At 42.4% G+C, this 19,464-nt stretch overlaps 1 protein-coding gene across 2 annotated transcripts in view; it reads left to right on the top strand.

Annotated features, from left to right (window-relative positions):
- The first annotated feature begins 6,070 nt into the window (after positions 1 to 6,070).
- LOC121561828 (beta-1,3-glucosyltransferase-like) overlaps positions 6,071 to 19,464 on the top strand; it is a 175,499-nt gene continuing 162,105 nt past the window's right edge. For both annotated transcript variants that reach the window (XM_045213245.1, XM_045213247.1), the window contains exon 1: positions 6,071 to 6,268. In XM_045213245.1, the coding sequence (XP_045069180.1) occupies positions 6,205 to 6,268 (64 nt within the window). In that variant the 5' untranslated portion in view covers positions 6,071 to 6,204. The remainder of the gene's footprint in view (positions 6,269 to 19,464) is intronic.

Raw genomic sequence — 19,464 nt, 5'->3', positions numbered from 1 at the left:
TGGCCATGACGTGAGGATCCGGAATAGGCCCTGGCATGAAAGTGAGATATGTCAAGTTTAGATTTCATTAAATGCCACCTTATCTTTTTCACTAAAAAAGACAACCACACTCATCCAGTCTCGTACATGCTTCTAATACAAATAAAAAATATCCACTGAAAGTCTATATAAAAAGTAACAAATAATAATCACTTTTATGTTTGTATTATTTTAGAAATGCACTAAAGTCTTTGTGCTCTAGTACAGGCGGGGGCTCATTCAGACTCACCATCATAGGCTCGGTACAGTGTGCACTTCACACCAGCTCTGACACTTGTTTTTTTCTTAGCCGCTGGTTTACACACCGCCATATCATTGGTGGCCTCTGGTACAATTCCCTGTGATATAATAATGATGAACAATACATTGTCAAAAGTCAATACAAACTGCAAAGTTCTGCATCAGTGTAACAAATAATGTCTGACCTGTGTCCTAGGCCGGTGCCAGGTCTGCAGTGCGCTGGTGCATGACAGAGGCAATGGCACTGTCTTAAAGCCCATGGTAACATAGTGAGCACTTTGAAAAGAAGTGCTACTATGTGATTACATAGTGCTTTCCCAGCAGAGCAGGAACATGACATGTGATTGAGTACCACAGGAACCTCTGCAGAGTCTAGTGTAACCTGTTCATAGAGACATAACAATTAGTGCTGTACTTACAAAACATTTTTTCTCGTTTCATTATAAACTACTGTACACAATTTTCAAAACCCAATTTCTTTTTTTAATTAAGAAAAATTGGCTGTTCTGAAACCTTTGACAAGTAGTGCCAACACTTATCGAAAATTTGAACATTTTGAGTTATCACAGAATCTTTCCCAGTCTTTATTGCCGTCAACAACCCACATCGGTTTGTTAGAATTTCGTTGTGTATTAAGTTTAATGATACAAAATCAGAGCTCAGACTGAGAAACAAACTGATCCACAGTGGAACATTGTGGAATCATTCTTATTAAATCTGCAACCGCAGCAAAACACAACAAAAGAAAACTTATCTATCTTAACCTATCTTATCATAATGTTAGAGAACTGTTTATCTGAGAAACCTGAAGCCGATGAGCCTCCTCATTTTTCTTCATGGACCTGTAACATCGCCCTCTCACTGTCACCTCACCGTTAACTACACTTGAGACTGTTTCAATACAGTGATTGGGAGAAAGGGCGCAGCATTAGCCATTAATACATTACTGACTCTTATCTTACGGTCGATACAAACAGCAGTAATATTAAAAAGAGGCTGCAAAACAGAAACTCGTCAGCTCATAACCTTCGCTAGCATAGGGCTAATTTAAGCTAAATAAAGATAAACACGTACCTTCATAATCAAACAGGTAACCTTCAACGAAGAACTTGTAGCCTTTATCAAGCTTCGATCTTGAAGTAAGGGACCACTTGTCAGCAAGTCGTTCTACGTCGTTAAGTCGTATTGGTGGCAGATGTGAAAGGGACTGGGTGAACTCCATAATGATGTGCTACTAGCTAAGCGTTCCTAAGCGACACCGGATGTAAACATAACCTGCATCGCGGCAGAACGGAAGTTGTCTGACGTCACGTGAAAAGGGCCTATTACAGCCTAAATGACATTATTTTCATCCCGCTATGCAAACAATGCAGATTTTCTGCAACAATTCCGCTGTTCAAACAAGTTTGTTTAGCTAATAAGATGAAAACATTACTTCGAACTTCATTGTACTTCGTATAATAACAGTTAGCTAGCTAGCTATCTAACATTAGCTGAATAAAACTGTGTGGCTAGCTGACTAGGCAGGCTGAGGTAAATAAGTACAGTAGCTAGCAACGTCAATCTAAAAACAGCTTAAATGATTTCTTTCTATTTAACAATATTTTCTTATATAAAGACAAATATATGGTAAAGAAAGAGTGTTCTCTTTCCAGTCTTTTCGGTCGTCTGAAGCAGTAGGTAGTCAGCAGGTAGTCACCGTCAAAAACACCGTCCTTGGAGAGCAATTCTGAAGTAATAATTTTGCGCAAACTTATGAGGTGAAATAGAGACAAGCAACCAGCATACAGTAGCAACGGACGCTTTGGTTCATTACGTAGGCTGGTCACAATTTTGCAATTTCAAGCAACAGCCCTAGCAACGGAAGCTAGAACTCATCAAATCCCATTGTGATGCAGGGGGGACACTTTTTGGCAGGGAGACACTATTTGGCATGACAGGCCCCTCCAGTTTATGTCTGAGGTAGTACACATATTCCTCCACAGTGTTTTTAGCATTGCTCTCTCCAGCTGGTCTTGTATGATAATTTTCCCCGGCAGCAGTCAAAACCATGTGTTACTCATCCCAGCAATGTCCAAAGTCAATGTTTGTTGTACACGTGAAATACTATCAGACACAACAGAAGAACAAATTAATCAAAATGATTATAGTGATCGGTTAAATGTGACCGTACAAAACCCTTCTGTATATCAGTGGACAGTTTTTACTGTTTCCCACCATTTCCTTTTTTCTGTCTAATTGTTTTGATGATAGGCAGAGAGCGAGAGATAGACAGAAACACACATAGGAGTAGGGGGATTTGTACCCACACTGACACAATGTGTATGTGCTGCAGGCGACAGTGTTACCCGCTAGACCAGCCCCAGGCACATGAGCAGACCTTGAAGACGGAAGGGACATGGCCAGCGGTCAAGGATGAGTTGATGAGCGAGGTGAGGTAAGGGAGAAGGTCTCCGGAAATGGTCTGGAGAAGAGAGGAGGGGATAGGGTCAAGCGGGCAGGTTGTTGGGCGGCCGGCCGTCACAAGTCGCAAGATTTCATCTGGAGAGAGAGGGGAGAAAGAAGTCAAAGCATAGGGTAGAGCAGTGTGAGCAGGACCAGCGGTGTCATTTGACTTAATAAATGAGGATCGGATGTCGTCAACCTACTTTTCAAAATTGTTGACAAAGTCATTTGGTGAAATTATCTTAAATAATACTTTATTAACTTAAATAAAAAAGTATCCTTTTCGCTTTCCGTTTCAAAAAACGTTATCTAGTTCAGCTTCCCACAGACATCCACATCATCAATAAATCACTCCATGTTGAGAAGGATGTCTGTTGAAATATTGCTCATCAACAGTGTTGGGGAGTAGTGAACTACATGTAGTTCAACTGGTAATTTAACTACATTTAGCAGTAGCTTGGTGGTAGTTGAACTTGAATCAAATCTTGGTTGTGTGAACTCTGCACAAAAATGCTCTGCCAGCAACCAGTCAAAGTCTCTGCCTCCCAGGTAAGGATTAAAAGCTGTGGCCAACACCGGAAAAAGACGGTTAGTGTTATAATGCTTAACAGACATGAACAGACATGCTTTCCTTGAAAGGGAAGTTCAGCATTTTACAATTTAATGTTAGATGGGTCCTCACCCTGAAAGTAGTCTATAGGCCAGGAGAAACTGTAATCCATGGTTCGGTTTTCTTTAAACAGTCAATCCAAACTTCAATTTACTTCAGCCAGCAGCAAACCATCCTGCATCCCACTACTGGCTTTCCACTGAAGCTAAGCAGGATTGGATCTGGTCAGTCTCTGGATGGGAGACGAGATGCTGCTGGAAGTGGTGTTGGAGGGCCAGTAGGAGACACTCTTTCCTCTGGTCTAAAAAAATATTCCAATGCCCCAGAGCAGTGATTGGGGACATTGCCCTGTGTAGGGTGCTGTCTTTCGGATGGGATGTTAAATGGGTGTCCTGACTCTCTGTGGTCAATGAAAGATCCCATGGCACTTACAGTATCATAAGAGTAGGGGTGTTAACCCTGGTGTCCTGGCTAAATTCCCAATCTGGGCCTCATCCCATCATCCCCAGCTTCCAATTGGCTCAGTCATCCCTGTAACTATTCCCCAGGTTGTTGCTGTAAATGAGACTATGTTCTCAGTCAATTTACCTGCTAAAAAAAAAACGTGCCACCACTATTTAAAAGTATATGTAAGTGGGGAGGCAGGCGGTACCTGTAAAAAAAAAAAAGCCAGGGGAGGCCAAAAAAAGCCCAAATCAACACAATTATTATTATTTTTATTTTTTACTGGTACCGCATGCCATCATCACTTCCATTGATTTTACATCAGATTTTATGTTATATAGTGTGTACTTATAGGCTAGCACAGTTAGGAGTTTAATTTAGACACGTTAGCATACCTTGCCTGGCTAAAGCCATGTTTCACTTTACTTATCCATACCTTTAACTTGCCCTGTTGAATGCACAGGCAGACAGCTGGAGGGCTGAATGTCCCATGTCAACAAAGACCACTATCTTGGGTTTTTCATTGGCTGATGGGAGGTCCTCTTTGTACAGTATATGCCATAATTCAAAGCAACTAGAGGGAGACAGAAGACAGAGGAATATTAATGGTTCCTCGTACAGTATAATTCATGGAGCACTTTGCCAGACGAGAAGGATCAATCTCCCATGATACCTGCTGTGGTGTCGTTGATCAGTCGGAGGCAGTTGAGACCAGCGTTAAACGTGCAGAAATAAATATATTTCACTGTGTTAATAATTTCAATATGTTTTGTGCCATTACAAACACGAAAACAGGTGATTGGTTAAAGCATTCTATAGTACAATCACTTTCAAAGCATCTAAAGAAAATATAGACTAGTTGACAGCATATAACCTTCATTATCACTGGGACCTGAGAAATTAATCTAGATCAGGGTTATTCAATACGAAACACGTCCGGTTTTCATTCTTGCCTTCTAATCAGGGACTGATTTAGACCTGTGTTTGTGTGTCCAACAGAGAACCACATTGTAAATGTGTCAATAGCCAAAATTATTACCTGATTTTTGGCTGCTACCCACTAGTCTGTTTTTAGATCCAAATGATACAACAGCACTGTAGGGAGAAATGTAATGCAGATAGTAACTGAAAAACATGTAGACTGCAGCTGAAATCTCCTCAAATTGTTTATACATTCTGTTCATTTGGGGAGGGGTGGGTACTAAGCCTAAACACAACTTCCAATAAACAATTAACTAATTACAAAAGTCCTGATACGAGTCTCATTCCAACAGTATTAGGAAATCTCATTACAGCTAACATTTCATGCGTAAAAAGCAAGGAGAAAGAAAACATTATGATAGGGACCATATTTCAGAGTTGGGTTGTGTAAGGCTACACGTTAAATTAAATTACATGAGGACTAAGTTTCTCATATGACACATGCACTTATTTAAGTATTTTTAAAGACTTCATCATTGGCAGTGTACAAGATAAAACAAACGTGGGTATCACACAAAATACTGATGGTTGCACAAAAATAACTGAATGCAAACCACACCCTCAAATTTTAAAATGAGTCCCGCCTCTAGCTGGGCTTGGTGTGGGCTGGCCCTAGCTAGCCTGTGTTGGGCTGGTTTAGGCTAGCCTGTGTTGGCCTGGTGTGGGATTAGTGTGGGCTAGCCTGTGTTGGGCTTGGTGTGGGCTGGCCCGTGTTGGGCTGGTGTAGGCTAGCCTGTTTTGGGCTGTTGTGGGATTGGTGTAGGCTAGCCCATGTTGGGCTGGTGTGGGCTAGCCTGTATTGGGCTTGCGTAGTACCTTATGGCTCAGTTGGTAGAGTATAGCGCTTGCAACGCCAGGGTTGTGAGTTCGATTCCCACTGGGGACAAGTAAGAAATATGTATGCACTCACTCCTATAAGTTGCTCTGGATAAGAGCGTCTGCTAAATTACTAAAATGTAGGCTAGCTTGTTGTGGGCTAGCCAATGGGGTCATGTTTGCTGGGAATCTGATTGACGCCTAAATATTTCAAGGAGATTGAATGATTCTCCTTTACTGTAGACGTGATGACTGAAGCTACCGGAATCTATTGTATATAATGTTATAATAAAATAGACCTAATGAAGCAAGCGTGCTTAGCCTACGTTGCAAAGCTATTTGTGCAGGCTACCGTCTAGTCAAATAAAGATGTGATTATTATTTATATATTTTTGCTTTGATAGATACAATTGTGCCTACCAAAAAAGACAAGAGGCTTGTGTAGCCTAGTCCGTACGACTATGAACAGCGCAGCATTTGGCCACAAGAGCGCGCCTGAGTCACATCAGAGGCGGTGAAGATACCAAATCTCGTCTCCTTCTCTTGTCCTAAAAATTGTGGGTAAAATCTTTTCCAAACACTGTCAAAGCCACACCGGAGGCTGTCAGCATCTCTCTCTGTCTTGCACGATGATCCCTGACAACCCAGATGTCGGACACACCGTTGCTTTTTATTTATGTTTTCTGTCGTTCGGTAAGTATTGGTTTACTTACCGTTCTATGTGAAGTTATTCGCATTTTACTCTTGCTTTATGTGGCAAGTGGCTGCTTTAATCAGGGAGTAGAGCAATCTAACATCATGCCTAGTTGTGGGGACACCGTGTTGCACACATTAGAAGAGCTAACGCTAGCTAGACATGTAGCTAGCCAACAGATGACTGAACATTGCAAAGATTTGCATCTGGTTAGGAAGTTAGAAACTCCTAATTGGAGTAGTTACACATTCGTTCACAACTGTTGGTGTTAAATTGTGTCTTTAGTTCATTGTGAATTGCCTAAACGCATGTTTTTACTAGGATAGAACCTAGACGCTGTGGAAGCTAGCGACTGTATCTAGAGTATAGTCTAAACTTCCTGACCAGTGGCATATTCATTACGCCGATTCTGTTGCAAAACGTTTCTTAAACGGAAGCAAACGAAACGGGGAGGGACTCTCGTTTTGGCTCTGTTTGCTTCCGTTTGGTTCTTAAACGGTAAACGGTTTCCGTAATGAATACGCCCCAGTGTTTTGCAGGCTGCTGCGTGAGCAGTTTGTGGGTGTGCGAGTTGTAGCTACGTTCTCTGAAAAATACTTTTACAATTGTTGTATTCATTGATAACTCCGCCCAATAACTCAAAGTGTTCCATGCATGTGCGACCAATTGCTGTAGTTGCTGCCGGGGTTATTACAGCAGCTCAGTGGCTAACTTTAAATCAGCGCGCTATTGCATTATTATTTTGCCAATATAAATTCAGGTAACAGATTAACAATACCTGAAGACTATGCATCATAAGACTTCTCATAAGCATGTATGACCCATCAGTATCAATAATGATCAATATCAATGATCCTGACTAAATGTTAAATAAGAATTTATAAAGTATGGAAACTAATGTTTTTCTCTTTCTTGTTATTCAGCAAACCTGGGTTCTTTCAAATACACTACATGATCAAAAGTATGTGGACACCTGCTTGTCGAACATCTCATTCCAAAATCATTGACATTAATGTTGAGTTGGTCCCCCCCCTTTGCTGCTGTAACAGCCGCCACTCTTCTGGGAAGGCTTTCCACTAGATGTTGGAACATTGTTGCGGGGACTTGCTTCCATTTAGCCACAAGAGCATTAGTGAGGTCGGGCACTGATGTTGGGTGATTAGGCCTGGCTTGCAGTCGGCATTCCAATTAATCCCAAATGTGTTCAATGGGGTTGAGGTCAGGGCTATGTGCAGGCCAGTCAAGTTCTTCCACACCGATCTCGACAAACCATTTCTGTATGGACTTCGCTTTGTGCATTGTCATGCTGAAACAGGAAAGGGCCTTCCCCAAACTTTTGCCCAAAAGTTGGAAGCACAGAATCGTCCTGAATGTCATTGTATGCTGTAGCGTTAAGATTTCCCTTCACTGGAACTAAGGGGCCTAGCCTGAACCATGAAAAACAGCTCCAGACCATTATTGCTCCTCCACCAAAATGTACAGTTGGCACTATGCATTGGGGCAGGTAGCGTTCTCCTGGCATCCGCCAAACCCAGATTAGTCCGTCGGACTGCCAGATGGTGAAGCGTAATTCATCACTCCAGAGAACGCGTTTCCACTGCTCCAGAGTCCAATGGTGGCGAGCTTTCACCACTCCAGCCGACACTTGGCATTGCACATGGTGATCTTAGGCTTGTGTGCGGCTGCTCGGCCATGGAAACCCATTTCATGAAGCTCCCGACAAACAGTTATTGTGCTGACGTTGCTTCCAGCGGCAGTTTGGAACTCGGTAATGAGTTTTTAAACTGAGGACAGACGATTTTTATGCGCTTCAGTACTCGCTGGTCCCGTTCTGTGAGCTTGTGTGGCCTACCACTTCGCAGCAGAGCCTTTTACACTTCACAATAACCGCACTTACAGACCGGGGCAGCTCTAGCAGGGCAGACTTGTTGGACGGTGCCATGTTGAAAGTCACTGAGCTCTTCAGTAAGGCCATTCTACTGCCAATGTTTGACTATGGAGATGGCATGGCTGTTTGCTCGATTTTATACACCTGTCAGCAACGGGTATGGCTGAAAAAGACAAATCCACTAATTTGAAGGGGTGTCCACATACTTTTTTATATCAAGTGTAATTTGAGGGGTAGGATTCCTGGACACAGATTAAGCCTAGTCCTGGACTAAATACTCTGTCAATGGATATTCTCCATTGAGCTTGCTTTTTAGTCCAGGAATAGGCTTAATCTGTGTCCAGAAAACCACCCCCGAGTGTCTGTCAGGTGGGCGGGGTTTGCTCTTTTGGGACTTTTCTATTGTATCCATTGGAACAGGCAGGCTCAGTCAGGCACAGCTAAAGCATTTGAAATTATTTAAAAGCCCCCACCAGAGGGCAATGTCACCCCTATTTCAATGTAATTTTTGTCCTATAACGGAAATTGTCGTTTTTAGGTTCTACCTCTGAAGAATGATGTAGGCTGCTAATACATATGCATGAATTGGGGGTGGGAACGTTGTGGTGATTTCTAGCTCCAAAATAACTGAAATGATGATCATTTGCTGGTAAAAAAGTGGTGGTGCTAAAACATGTTTACACCCCATATTTTAATTTGCTCCATGGCTCAGGCAGCCAAGTGTAGGCTATGGCGAAAAGCTTTTTGGCTCAGCCAAAGATGATCAATTATATTGCTCAGCTCAGTCACGACTCGTGAGGATGGAAGTACTTTGCAGGTGTTTATGATTAATAAACAATGCCATGCTGGTGGGTGGCAACATTCAAATAAAACCCAGCCCTGAAAAGAAACAGACTGTAAAGTATTAGCATGTCATATCATAGGGGAAACACATGGCATTGGCATGGAAAATATCAGAAGTTACCACTTCGGATTTTCCACTTCAACCTCAATATATCATACTTTGAATAAAACAATGACTTATTGACTTATCCGTGTGTAACATCATGGGTAGGTCATAGTCTTTCAGCTGAAAAAAAGTGAATTTCCGCTCTTGTGGGCGTTTAATCAAATAGGATTTGAACCCATGTCTGCTATTCATTATTCACCATAGTGGTTACAGATTATGTAACCAACTTGTCCACGCTGTACTGTTGTTACTAACAGCCTCATGAACATTAATGTAATTGTTGAATGGCATAAGTGAATGGAATAGATGTTACATGAATGTATCTGTAATACCACAGGTTTATAGATTGGAATGTTGGGAGAAAATGTAACCACTTTCAAATTCATAGATGGAGCTATGGATGCATAGCCTGGCTGACGGGATTCACGTGGTACACAGCAAGGGAGAGCTGTGACACACTGGTCTGGACAAGAGTCAGTTTGTTGGTGCAATATTCACACAGAAATTGTCTTGAGCTTTGATTGGTTCTCTCAACAACAACAAAAAACCCTGGGGGGTTGAGAACTCTCGTTGTTTGGATTTGAAAATCCAACCGTTGTATTGGAAAGGAGCAGCGCTCGGTGTGTGTGTGTGTGTGTGTGTGTGTGGTTGTCCACACACAAATAGTGTGTGTGTGTTTAAGTGAGAAAGACAGAAGGAATTAATCAGTAAGAAAGAACAGCCCCAGCAGCTTTGTTTTAGTTTTGTTGACGAAATGGAGGTAAGGTGCGTCGAGCAGTGTGGTTTTGTTGTTGTTATACCCCAAACGAACGTGGCTGTTTCACCATTAAGGATTCTAGGTTAAATATATTTTGGAGCTATTGTTTGTTTACAAATACTCAGAAAGGACTTAACATAAGACTCAACAAAAACCTAAAAATCAGAGATTTTGGAATGATAGGGTAAAACAGTTGTGCTGTGATCATAAGGCAGGGTTCTTCAATTCCGGTCCTGGAGGGCCGAAACACCTCTGTTTTTCATCCTCTCCTTCTAATCAGGGGCTAATTCAGACCTGGGACACCAGGTGAGTGCAATTAACTACCAGGTAGAAATAAAAAACAGAAGTGTTTCGGCCCTCCAGGACCGGAATTGAAGAACCCTGTCATAAGGCATTAACATTAGAGTTGTTTTTGACTTTTTTTGATATATATTTTTGCGAACAAAACTATTTTGGCAACAGTGATCTTGATCCAGGAGGGGATTGAATGTCTCTGCTGTAACCAATAAGCTTGCTCTTGACGTGATCTAGCTACTTAGCTAGCAAGTTGGCAAACCAAATGCATAGCTGGAGCCCTGAGCTGGTGCCCCCAACACCCCCCAAAAATGTATAGCAATAATAATTATATATACATTTGTATAAACGGTATATCGCCCAAGCCTATAGCCGCTGGAAGTAAGGAGGGTGGGGTGGTGAAATGGCAAAACGCCAGCACCCCCTGCAGAAGAGGTGTAAGAATTTGTTGTTGCAATAAAAAGGGTATATTGAGAGATGACCGCGTCGTGGAGGAGATGACAGCCAAGGTTTGTATAAGATTTGTTTTAATTAAATGAATGGCAAACAAGGTTAAAACGCATGCAAGACATACATACTAATGTGACATGTAACGTCGATAAAACAAAAAGAATACAATTGTAACAATGTAAAAAATCTAAAAAAGTGCAGAGAGAGAGGAGAACTCAGTTACTTAGTTATGATCAACTAAATGACGAAACTATTGGAATAAAGTATGCTAATGTATTTGAAGGCACACATGTATCAAATTCTTGCTTATAATGTAGTTTATGAAAGTTAAATCAGGAAGGCTGGTCTGAATGTTTGTTTAACTTCATTCAGTAGGCATAACATAGTTCACTTAGTTTCCTTTTCTATGGGCGTAGTGGGAATGAATACAAACGTATCATCATCCGCATAGCATCTGGTTTCTTCTCCTCTTTCCTATTAGCCATGTGCGGAATGCCATTCACCTATTTACCTTATAGCTTATAAGCACAATAATGCACATTCCTCATGCTTGCTTGTTTATTATCACCTTCCTCTCTCTCAATCAATGGGCGTAAATCTTGGGATATATTTATATTTGTTCTCTCTTGCTGTTTTTCAGCAACAGTTTTTGACAACCATCCACCTCCCCTCCACCACCAGCTATAATAACCTTAAGGCCGTCATTGGAACTCCTTTCCCCCAGCGGGGCGGGGGGTTCCGATGCCAGGAGACCCGCATAGGGCTACCTGCCATCACATCATCTGGCTCCGACGATCTTCCCTCGGAGACGAGGCCTCAAACTATTTAATAAGATTCCATATTGCATTCCGTCTTTGTTGTTCATTAAGTTAAGCCTGTACTCGATTGAACGGAATCTCCCAAAGTCATATTCTACAATAGTCATGTGTGGTCACATAGATGATCATTTCGGCACCGTTTTGATTGGGACAGCACCATCGTGCTGCTTTGAGACAAGTGTGGGGGACTCAATGTCATATTTTAGTTTTCACTGAATCTCTTTTTGGATATTTGGTAACAATTAGGCTGGGAAAATGTTAGCTAAGTTGAGCTGAGTGCTCATATATTAGCTGATCAGAAAATTTTTCTAGCATGTTATGTAGCTTAACAAGTGGATTTTGCTCTTCACTCGCATAGTAGCCTGTCCTACTCCCGACCCAAAAGCCTGTGACTTGTCTGATAATCAATCAATGTGATTTTGTTTCACTGAATCTCTGTCTGTTTATTTGGTTAATTGATCTCTGGCTGGGCAAGTGGAGGTGGTAACTCATTTATTTGTTTGTCATCGATCACTGATCAGAAACATTTAGCATGCAATAATGTAGACTAAAAAAAGTGTATTATTTTGCTCTAGACTCAAGTAGTAGCCTTATATAATCTATCCAACATCAAGTTGTGAGAGCCCTTCCTGTTTTATCTGCCTTAAAGTAACTTAGCTTACTTCAATATAAACAATCCTTCATTCATGTCATTACAGAGCATAAGAGTCATTCATGCCTTTAAATACAATCAAGCATTTAATTTTTTTTAGGAAATAACAAACAAATAAATAAATAGATTTTCTGCCAAACATCCATTTGATTAATCACTTAAAAGCCCCGTGTTTGATTAGGAAAACATTTGGGTCTACTTAAGTAGATAGTTTACAAGTAGATAGTTTACAAGGTCCAGCAAAGCACATTAGCAGCCGCAGTGCGGTCATAGGGTGTATTTTGTTAGGAGTTAACAGATGCCATTGGAATATGGGCTTCTCCTGATACTGGTCTTGTGGATCATCATTCTCCAGAATGAACTCCATCCTATTTGTTTTGCAATTTGAAACATTTAAATAATCAGAAAAACAAGTTTAATCATGGCCACAGATTTCTCTGGCCCAGCCAATATTGGAATCCTGTCGCCTGCTGCTGCGGCTGAGAGAGAAGCGTATTATACTTTTTTTTCACAACACGCCAAGCCTGAAACCCGCCCGGCCAGAATCAATTCACAGAATTTGAGTGGCCGGCCGGGCCTCATTGGGTTCGGGCTGAGAATGAGAATTCTAGCTCGCAATAGTCTCCCACTTCTATTTTCTATTAGTTTACAATTCTAAACACGCTCTCGCCCTCGGCTCGCAGCCCTGCTCCGGCCAATGTCAAATACGTAGGCTTACTAGCCCACTAGCAAGCAATACAGGGCGTGGTCCCGCCGGTGCTGGATTGAGGTGAGTGTTTTTCTTCGCGATGGCTCGCATAGTTGGCCATGGTCCTGAAACTATTTATTTTTGTGCTCAGTTTTATTAGGCACTATCTTAGTTACAACCCCATCTCGTTTTGTCTCTCTCACACACAAACCCGTTGTAATTATGTAGTACAAAGAAATGTGTGTGTTGTTCACAACAGGCTTTTTGCAAACAGCCATGAGTTAAATTAACTTAGGCTGCAGTGATACTGTTACTGTATGCTTAGGCTACTCATCACATTAGGAATGGTATTTTATTGTTAGTCTGCATAGATGCATGCAATGCTTTATTATAAAGGTGTTTTTATTGTATTTTTATCAAGGTTCCTCAAAGTCCTTGAGGGAAAGGTCATTGAGAGATCCTGCATCTTGTCTGATGACCTTTAACATGAGTCAAACAAAGTAAAAGTTGGCCTTGCTGCTTGGTGTGAGGGTTCCTATTAATTACCAGTGACACTGACTTACATTCATAGGCCCGGCACGGCACCTGACTAGAGAACATATACACTGCTCAAAAAAATAAAGGGAACACTTAAACAACACAATGTAACTCCAAGTCAATCACACTTCTGTGAAATCAAACTGTCCACTTAGGAAGCAACACTGATTGACAATACATTTCACATGCTGTTGTGCAAATGGAATAGACAACAGGTGGAAATTATAGGCAATTAGCAAGACACCCCCAATAAAGGACTGGTTTTGCAGGTGGTGACCACAGACCACTTCTCAGTTCCTATGCTTCCTGACTGATGTTTTGGTCACTTTTGAATGCTGGCGGTGCTTTCACTCTAGTGGTAGCATGAGACGGAGTCTACAACCCACACAAGTGGCTCAGGTAGTGCAGCTCATCCAGGATGGCACATCAATGCGAGCTGTGGCAAGAAGGTTTGCTGTGTCTGTCAGCGTAGTGTCCAGAGCATGGAGGCGCTACCAGGAGACATGCCAGTACATCAGGAGACGTGGAGGAGGCCGTAGGAGGGCAACAACCCAGCAGCAGGACCGCTACCTCCACCTTTGTGCAAGGAGGAGCAGGAGGAGCACTGCCAGAGCCCTGCAAAATGACCTCCAGCAGGCCACAAATGTGCATGTGTCTGCTCAAACGGTCAGAAACAGATTCCATGAGGGTGGTATGAGGGCCCGACGTCCACAGGTGGGGGTTGTGCTTACAGCCCAACACCGTGCAGGACGTTTGGCATTTGCCAGAGAACACCAAGATTGGCAAATTAGCCACTGGAGCCCTGTGCTCTTCACAGATGAAAGCAGGTTCACACTGAGCACATGTGACAGACGTGACAGAGTCTGGAGACGCCATGGAGAACGTGCTGCTGCCTGCAACATCCTCCAGCATGACCGGTTTGGCGGTGGGTCAGTCATGGTGTGGGGTGGCATTTCTTTGGGGGGCCGCACAGCCCTCCATGTGCTCGCCAGAGGTAGCCTGACTGCCATTAGGTACTGAGATGAGATCCTCAGACCCCTTGTGAGACCATATGCTGGTGCGGTTGGCCCTGTGTTCTTCCTAATGCAAGACAATGCTAGACCTCATGTGGCTGGAGTGTGTCAGCAGTTCCTGCAAGAGGAAGGCATTGATGCTATGGACTGGCCCACCCGTTCCCCAGACCTGAATCCAATTGAGCACATCTGGGACATCATGTCTCGCTCCATCCACCAACGCCACATTGCACCACAGACTGTCCAGGAGTTGGCAGATGCTTTAGTCCAGGTATGGGAGGAGATTCCTCAGGAGACCACCCGCCACCTCATCAGGAGCATGCCCAGGAGTTGTAGGGAGGTCATACAGGCACGTGGAGGCCACACACACTACTGAGCCTCATTTTGACTTGTTTTAAGGACATTACATCAAAGTTGGATCAGCCTGTAGTGTGGTTTTCCACTTTAATTTTGAGGGTGACTCCAAATCCAGACCTCCATGGGTTGATAAATTTGATTTCCATTGATAATTTTTGTGTGGTTTTGTTGTCAGCACATTCAACTATGTAAAGAAAAAAGTATTTAATAAGATTATTTCATTCATTCAGATCTAGGATGTGTTATTTTAGTGTTCCCTTTATTTTTTTGAGCAGTGTATATTGATGAAGTTGGCAGAAGCCACCATACTGTTACTGCATTTATGATCGGCAGTGGGAGACTTCTCACATGACAGAAACCATCATGTTGCACCACACTGCATCTAACTGTGAACTAGGCCTAGGCTAAATCTGAGGATTATTTTTATTCCATTTGTATTTACAGTGAGGGAAAAAAGTATTTGATCCCCTGCTGATTTTGTACGTTTGCCCACTGACAAAGACATGATCAGTCTATAATTTTAATGGTAGGTTTATTTGAACAGTGAGACAGAATAACAACAACAAAATCCAGAAAAACCCATGTCAAAAATGTTATAAATTGTTTTGCATTTTAATGAGGGAAATAAGTATTTGACCCCTCTGCAAAACATTACTTAGTACTTGGTGGCAAAACCCTTGTTGGCAATCACAGACGTTAGACATTTCTTGTAGTTGGCCACCAGGTTTGCACACATTTCAGGAGGGATTTTGTTCCACTCCTCTTTGCAGATCTTCTCCAAGTCATTAAGGTTTTGAGGCTGACGTTTGGCAACTCGAACCTTCAGCTCCCTCCACAGATTTTCTATGGGATTAAGGTCTGGAGACTGGCTAGGCCACTCCAGGACCTTAATGTGCTTCTTCTTGAGCCACTCCTTTGTTGCCTTGGCCGTGTGTTTTGGGTCATTGTCATGCTGGAATACCCATCCACGACCCATTTTCAATGCCCTGGCTGAGGGATAGGAGGTTCTCACCCAAGATTTGACGGTACATGGCCCCGTCCATCGTCCCTTTGATGCGGTGAAGTCTTCCTGTCCCCTTAGCAGAAAAACACCCCCAAAGCATAATGTTTCCACCTCCATGTTTGACGGTGGGGATGGTGTTCTTGGGGTCATAGGCAGCATTCCTCCTCCTCCAAACACGGCGAGTTGAGTTGATGCCAAAGAGCTCGATTTTGGTCTCATCTGACCACAACACTTTCACCCAGTTCTCCTCTGAATCATTCAGATGTTCATTGGCAAACTTCAGACGGCCCTGTATATGTGCTTTCTTGAGCAGGGGGACCTTGCGGGTGCTGCAGGATTTCGGTCCTTCATGGCGTAGTGTGTTACCAATTGTTTTCTTGGTGACTATGGTCCCAGCTGCCTTGAGATCATTGACAAGATCCTCCCGTGTAGTTCTGGGCTGATTCCTCACCGTTCTCATGATCATTGCAACTCCACGAGGTGAGATCTTGCATGGAGCCCCAGGCCGAGGGAGATTGACAGTTCTTTTGTGTTTCTTCCACCAACTGTTGTCACCTTCTCACCAAGCTGCTTGGCGATGGTCTTGTAGCCCATTCCAGCCTTGTGTAGGTCTACAATCTTGTCCCTGACATCCTTGGATAGCTCATTGGTCTTGGCCATGGTGGAGAGTTTGGAATCTGATTGATTGATTGCTTCTGTGGACAGGTGTCTTTTATACAGGTAACAAGCTGAGATTAGGAGCACTCCCTTTAAGGGTATGCTCCTAATCTCAGCTCGTTACCTGTATAAAAGACACCTGGGAGCCAGAAATCTTTCTGATTGAGAGGGGGTCAAATACTTATTTCCCTCATTAAAATGCAAATCAATTTTTTAACATTTCTGACATGCGTTTTTCTGGATTTTTTTGTTGTTATTCTGTCTCTCACTGTTCAAATAAACCTACCATTAAAATTATAGACTGATAATTTCTTTGTCAGTAGGCAAACGTACAAAATCAGCAGGGGATCAAATACTTTTTTCCCTCACTGTAGTCACATGCACATGGTCACAGATGTAGTTGCAGTGTACATACTTAAACTCCGAGCTCCAACAGTGCAGGTGTGAATGAAACAATACAAAATAATAATAATATACACTGAGTGCACAAAACATTAGGAACACATTCCTAATATTGAGTTGCACCCCCTTTTGCCCTCAGAACATCCTCAATTCGGCGGGGCATGGACTGCAACGTTGACTCCAATGCTTCCCACAGTTGTCAAGTTGGCTGGATGACCTTTGCGTGGTGGACCATTCTTGATACACACAGGAAACTGTTGAATGTGAAAAACCCAGCGGCGTTGTAGTTCTTGACACACTCAAACTGGTGCGCCTGGCACCTACTACCATACCCCCTTCAAAGGCACTTAAATATTTTGTCTTGCCAATTCACCCTCTGAATGGCACACATACACAATACATGTCTCAATTGTCTCAACGCTTAAAAATTATTCTTTAACCTGTCTCCTCACCTTCATCTACGCTGATTTTAAGTGGATTTAACAAGTGAGATCAATAAGGGATCATAGCTTTCACCTGGATTCACCTGGTCAGTCTGTCATGGAAAGAGCAGGTGTTCCTAATGTTTTGTTCACTCAGTGCATTCAGAAAGTATTCAGACCTCTTCACCTTTTCCATACAGCCTTATTCTAAAATGGATTACATTTAAAAAAAAATTCCCTCATCAATCTACACTCAATAACCCATAATGACAAAGCAAAAACAGGTTTTTAGAATTTTTTGCAAATGTACAAAAAATCGGAAATACCTTATTTACATAAGTATTCAGACCTTTGCTATGAGACTCGAAATTGAGCTCAGGTGTATCCTGTTTCCATTGATCATCCTTGAGATGTTTCTACAACTTGATTGGAGTCCACCTGTGGTAAATTCAATTGATTGGACATTATTTGGAAAGGTCCTACAGTTGACAGTGCATGTCAGAGCAAAAACCAAGCCATGAGGTTGAAGGAATTGTCCATAGAGCTCAGAGACAGGATTGTGTCAAGGCACAGATCTGGAGAAGGGTACCAACACTTTTTTGCAGCATTGAAAGTCCTGAAGGACACAGTGGCCTCAATCATTCTTAAATGGAAGAAGATTGGAACCACCAAGACTCTTCCTAGAGCTGGCCGCCCGGCCAAACTGAGCAATCGGGGGAGAAGGGCCTTGGTCAGGGAGGTGACCAAGAGTTCCTCTGTGGAGATGGGAGAACCTTCTAGAAGGACAACCATCTCTGCAGCACTCCACCAATCAGGCCTTTATGGTAGAGTGGCCTGACGGAAGCCACTCCTCAGTAAAAGGCACATAACAGCCCGCTTGTTTGCCAAAAGGCACCTAAAGATTCTCAGACCATGAGAAACAAGATTCTCTGGTCTGATGAAATCAAGACTGAACTCTTTGGCCTAAATATCCAAGTGTCACTTATAGAGGAAGCCTGACACCATACCTACAGTGAAGCATCGTGGTGGCAACATCATGCTGTGGGGATGTTTTTCAGCGGCAGGGACTGGGAGACTAGTCAGGATCGAGGGAAAGTACAGAGAGATCCTTGATGAAAATCTGCTCCAGAGCGCTCAGGACCTCAGACTGGGGGCGAAGGTTCACCTTCCAACAGGACAACGACCCTAAGCACACAGCCAAGTCAACACAGGAGTAGCTTCGGGACAAGTCTCTGAATGTCCTTGAGTGTAGTCCCGTGTAGCTCAGTTGGTAGAGCATGGCGCTTGCAATGTGGGTTCGATTCCCACGGGGGACCAGTATGAAAATGTATGCACTCACTAACTGTAAGTCGCTCTGGATAAGAGCGTCTGCTAAATGACTAAAATGTAATGTAAATGAGTGGCCCAGCCAGAGCCTGGACTTGAACCCGATCGAACATCTCTGGAGAGACCTGAAAATAGCTGTGCAGCAACATTCCCCATCCAGCCTGACAGAGCTTGAGAGGATGTGCAGAGAAGAATGGGAGAAACTCACCAAATACGCGTGTGCCAAGCTTCTAGCGTCATTCCCAAGAAGACTCAAGGCTGTAATCGCTGCCAAAGGTGCTACAACAAAGTACTGAGTAAGGGTCTGAATACTTATGTAAATGTGATATTTCCGTTTTGAATTTTTTTGAAATTATCTAAAATAAAATCCTGTTTTTGCTTTGTCATTATGGGGTATTGTGTGTAGATTGATGTTTTTTTTATTTTTTTTATCCATTTTAGAGTAAGGCTGTAACGTAACAAAATGTGGAAAGGGAAGGTGTCTGAATACTTTCCGAATGCCCTGTGTATATATGTGTATGTATGTATGTGTATGTATATATATATGTATATATATATATATATATATATATATATAAATGTGTGTGTATTTGTGTTGTATTGTGCAGGGCACATTTGGAGAAAAAAACGCATGTCTCAATATGTCTTCACTGGTAAAATAAAGGTAAAAAAAAACATGGACGCTGTATGTTTCTTTGTCGTGCTTAGTAGCCAGGTCTGTTTGTGGTTTAGTCAACTTCTCTATCATTTATAGCCATGCTAAACATTCCAGAAGAATGGAAAAGATAAACAACAGCATTTCTATCTTTTTTTGTAGTTTATATAATAATTTCATACAATAATATAATACAATGGGTTCTGTCCACAAAATCATTAACAATAATAATAACCAATAATGAAATCATTATAGGCAGTACTATTCAAGCAGTTTGTGTATGTTTGTGTGTGTGTGTGAACATTCTTGCTTCCTCTGTCCTTGTTT

Source organism: Coregonus clupeaformis, chromosome 5, assembly GCF_020615455.1.
Source record: "Coregonus clupeaformis isolate EN_2021a chromosome 5, ASM2061545v1, whole genome shotgun sequence".
Taxonomy (NCBI): Eukaryota; Metazoa; Chordata; class Actinopteri; order Salmoniformes; family Salmonidae; genus Coregonus; species Coregonus clupeaformis.
This window is presented reverse-complemented; position numbering and strand designations above follow the sequence as displayed.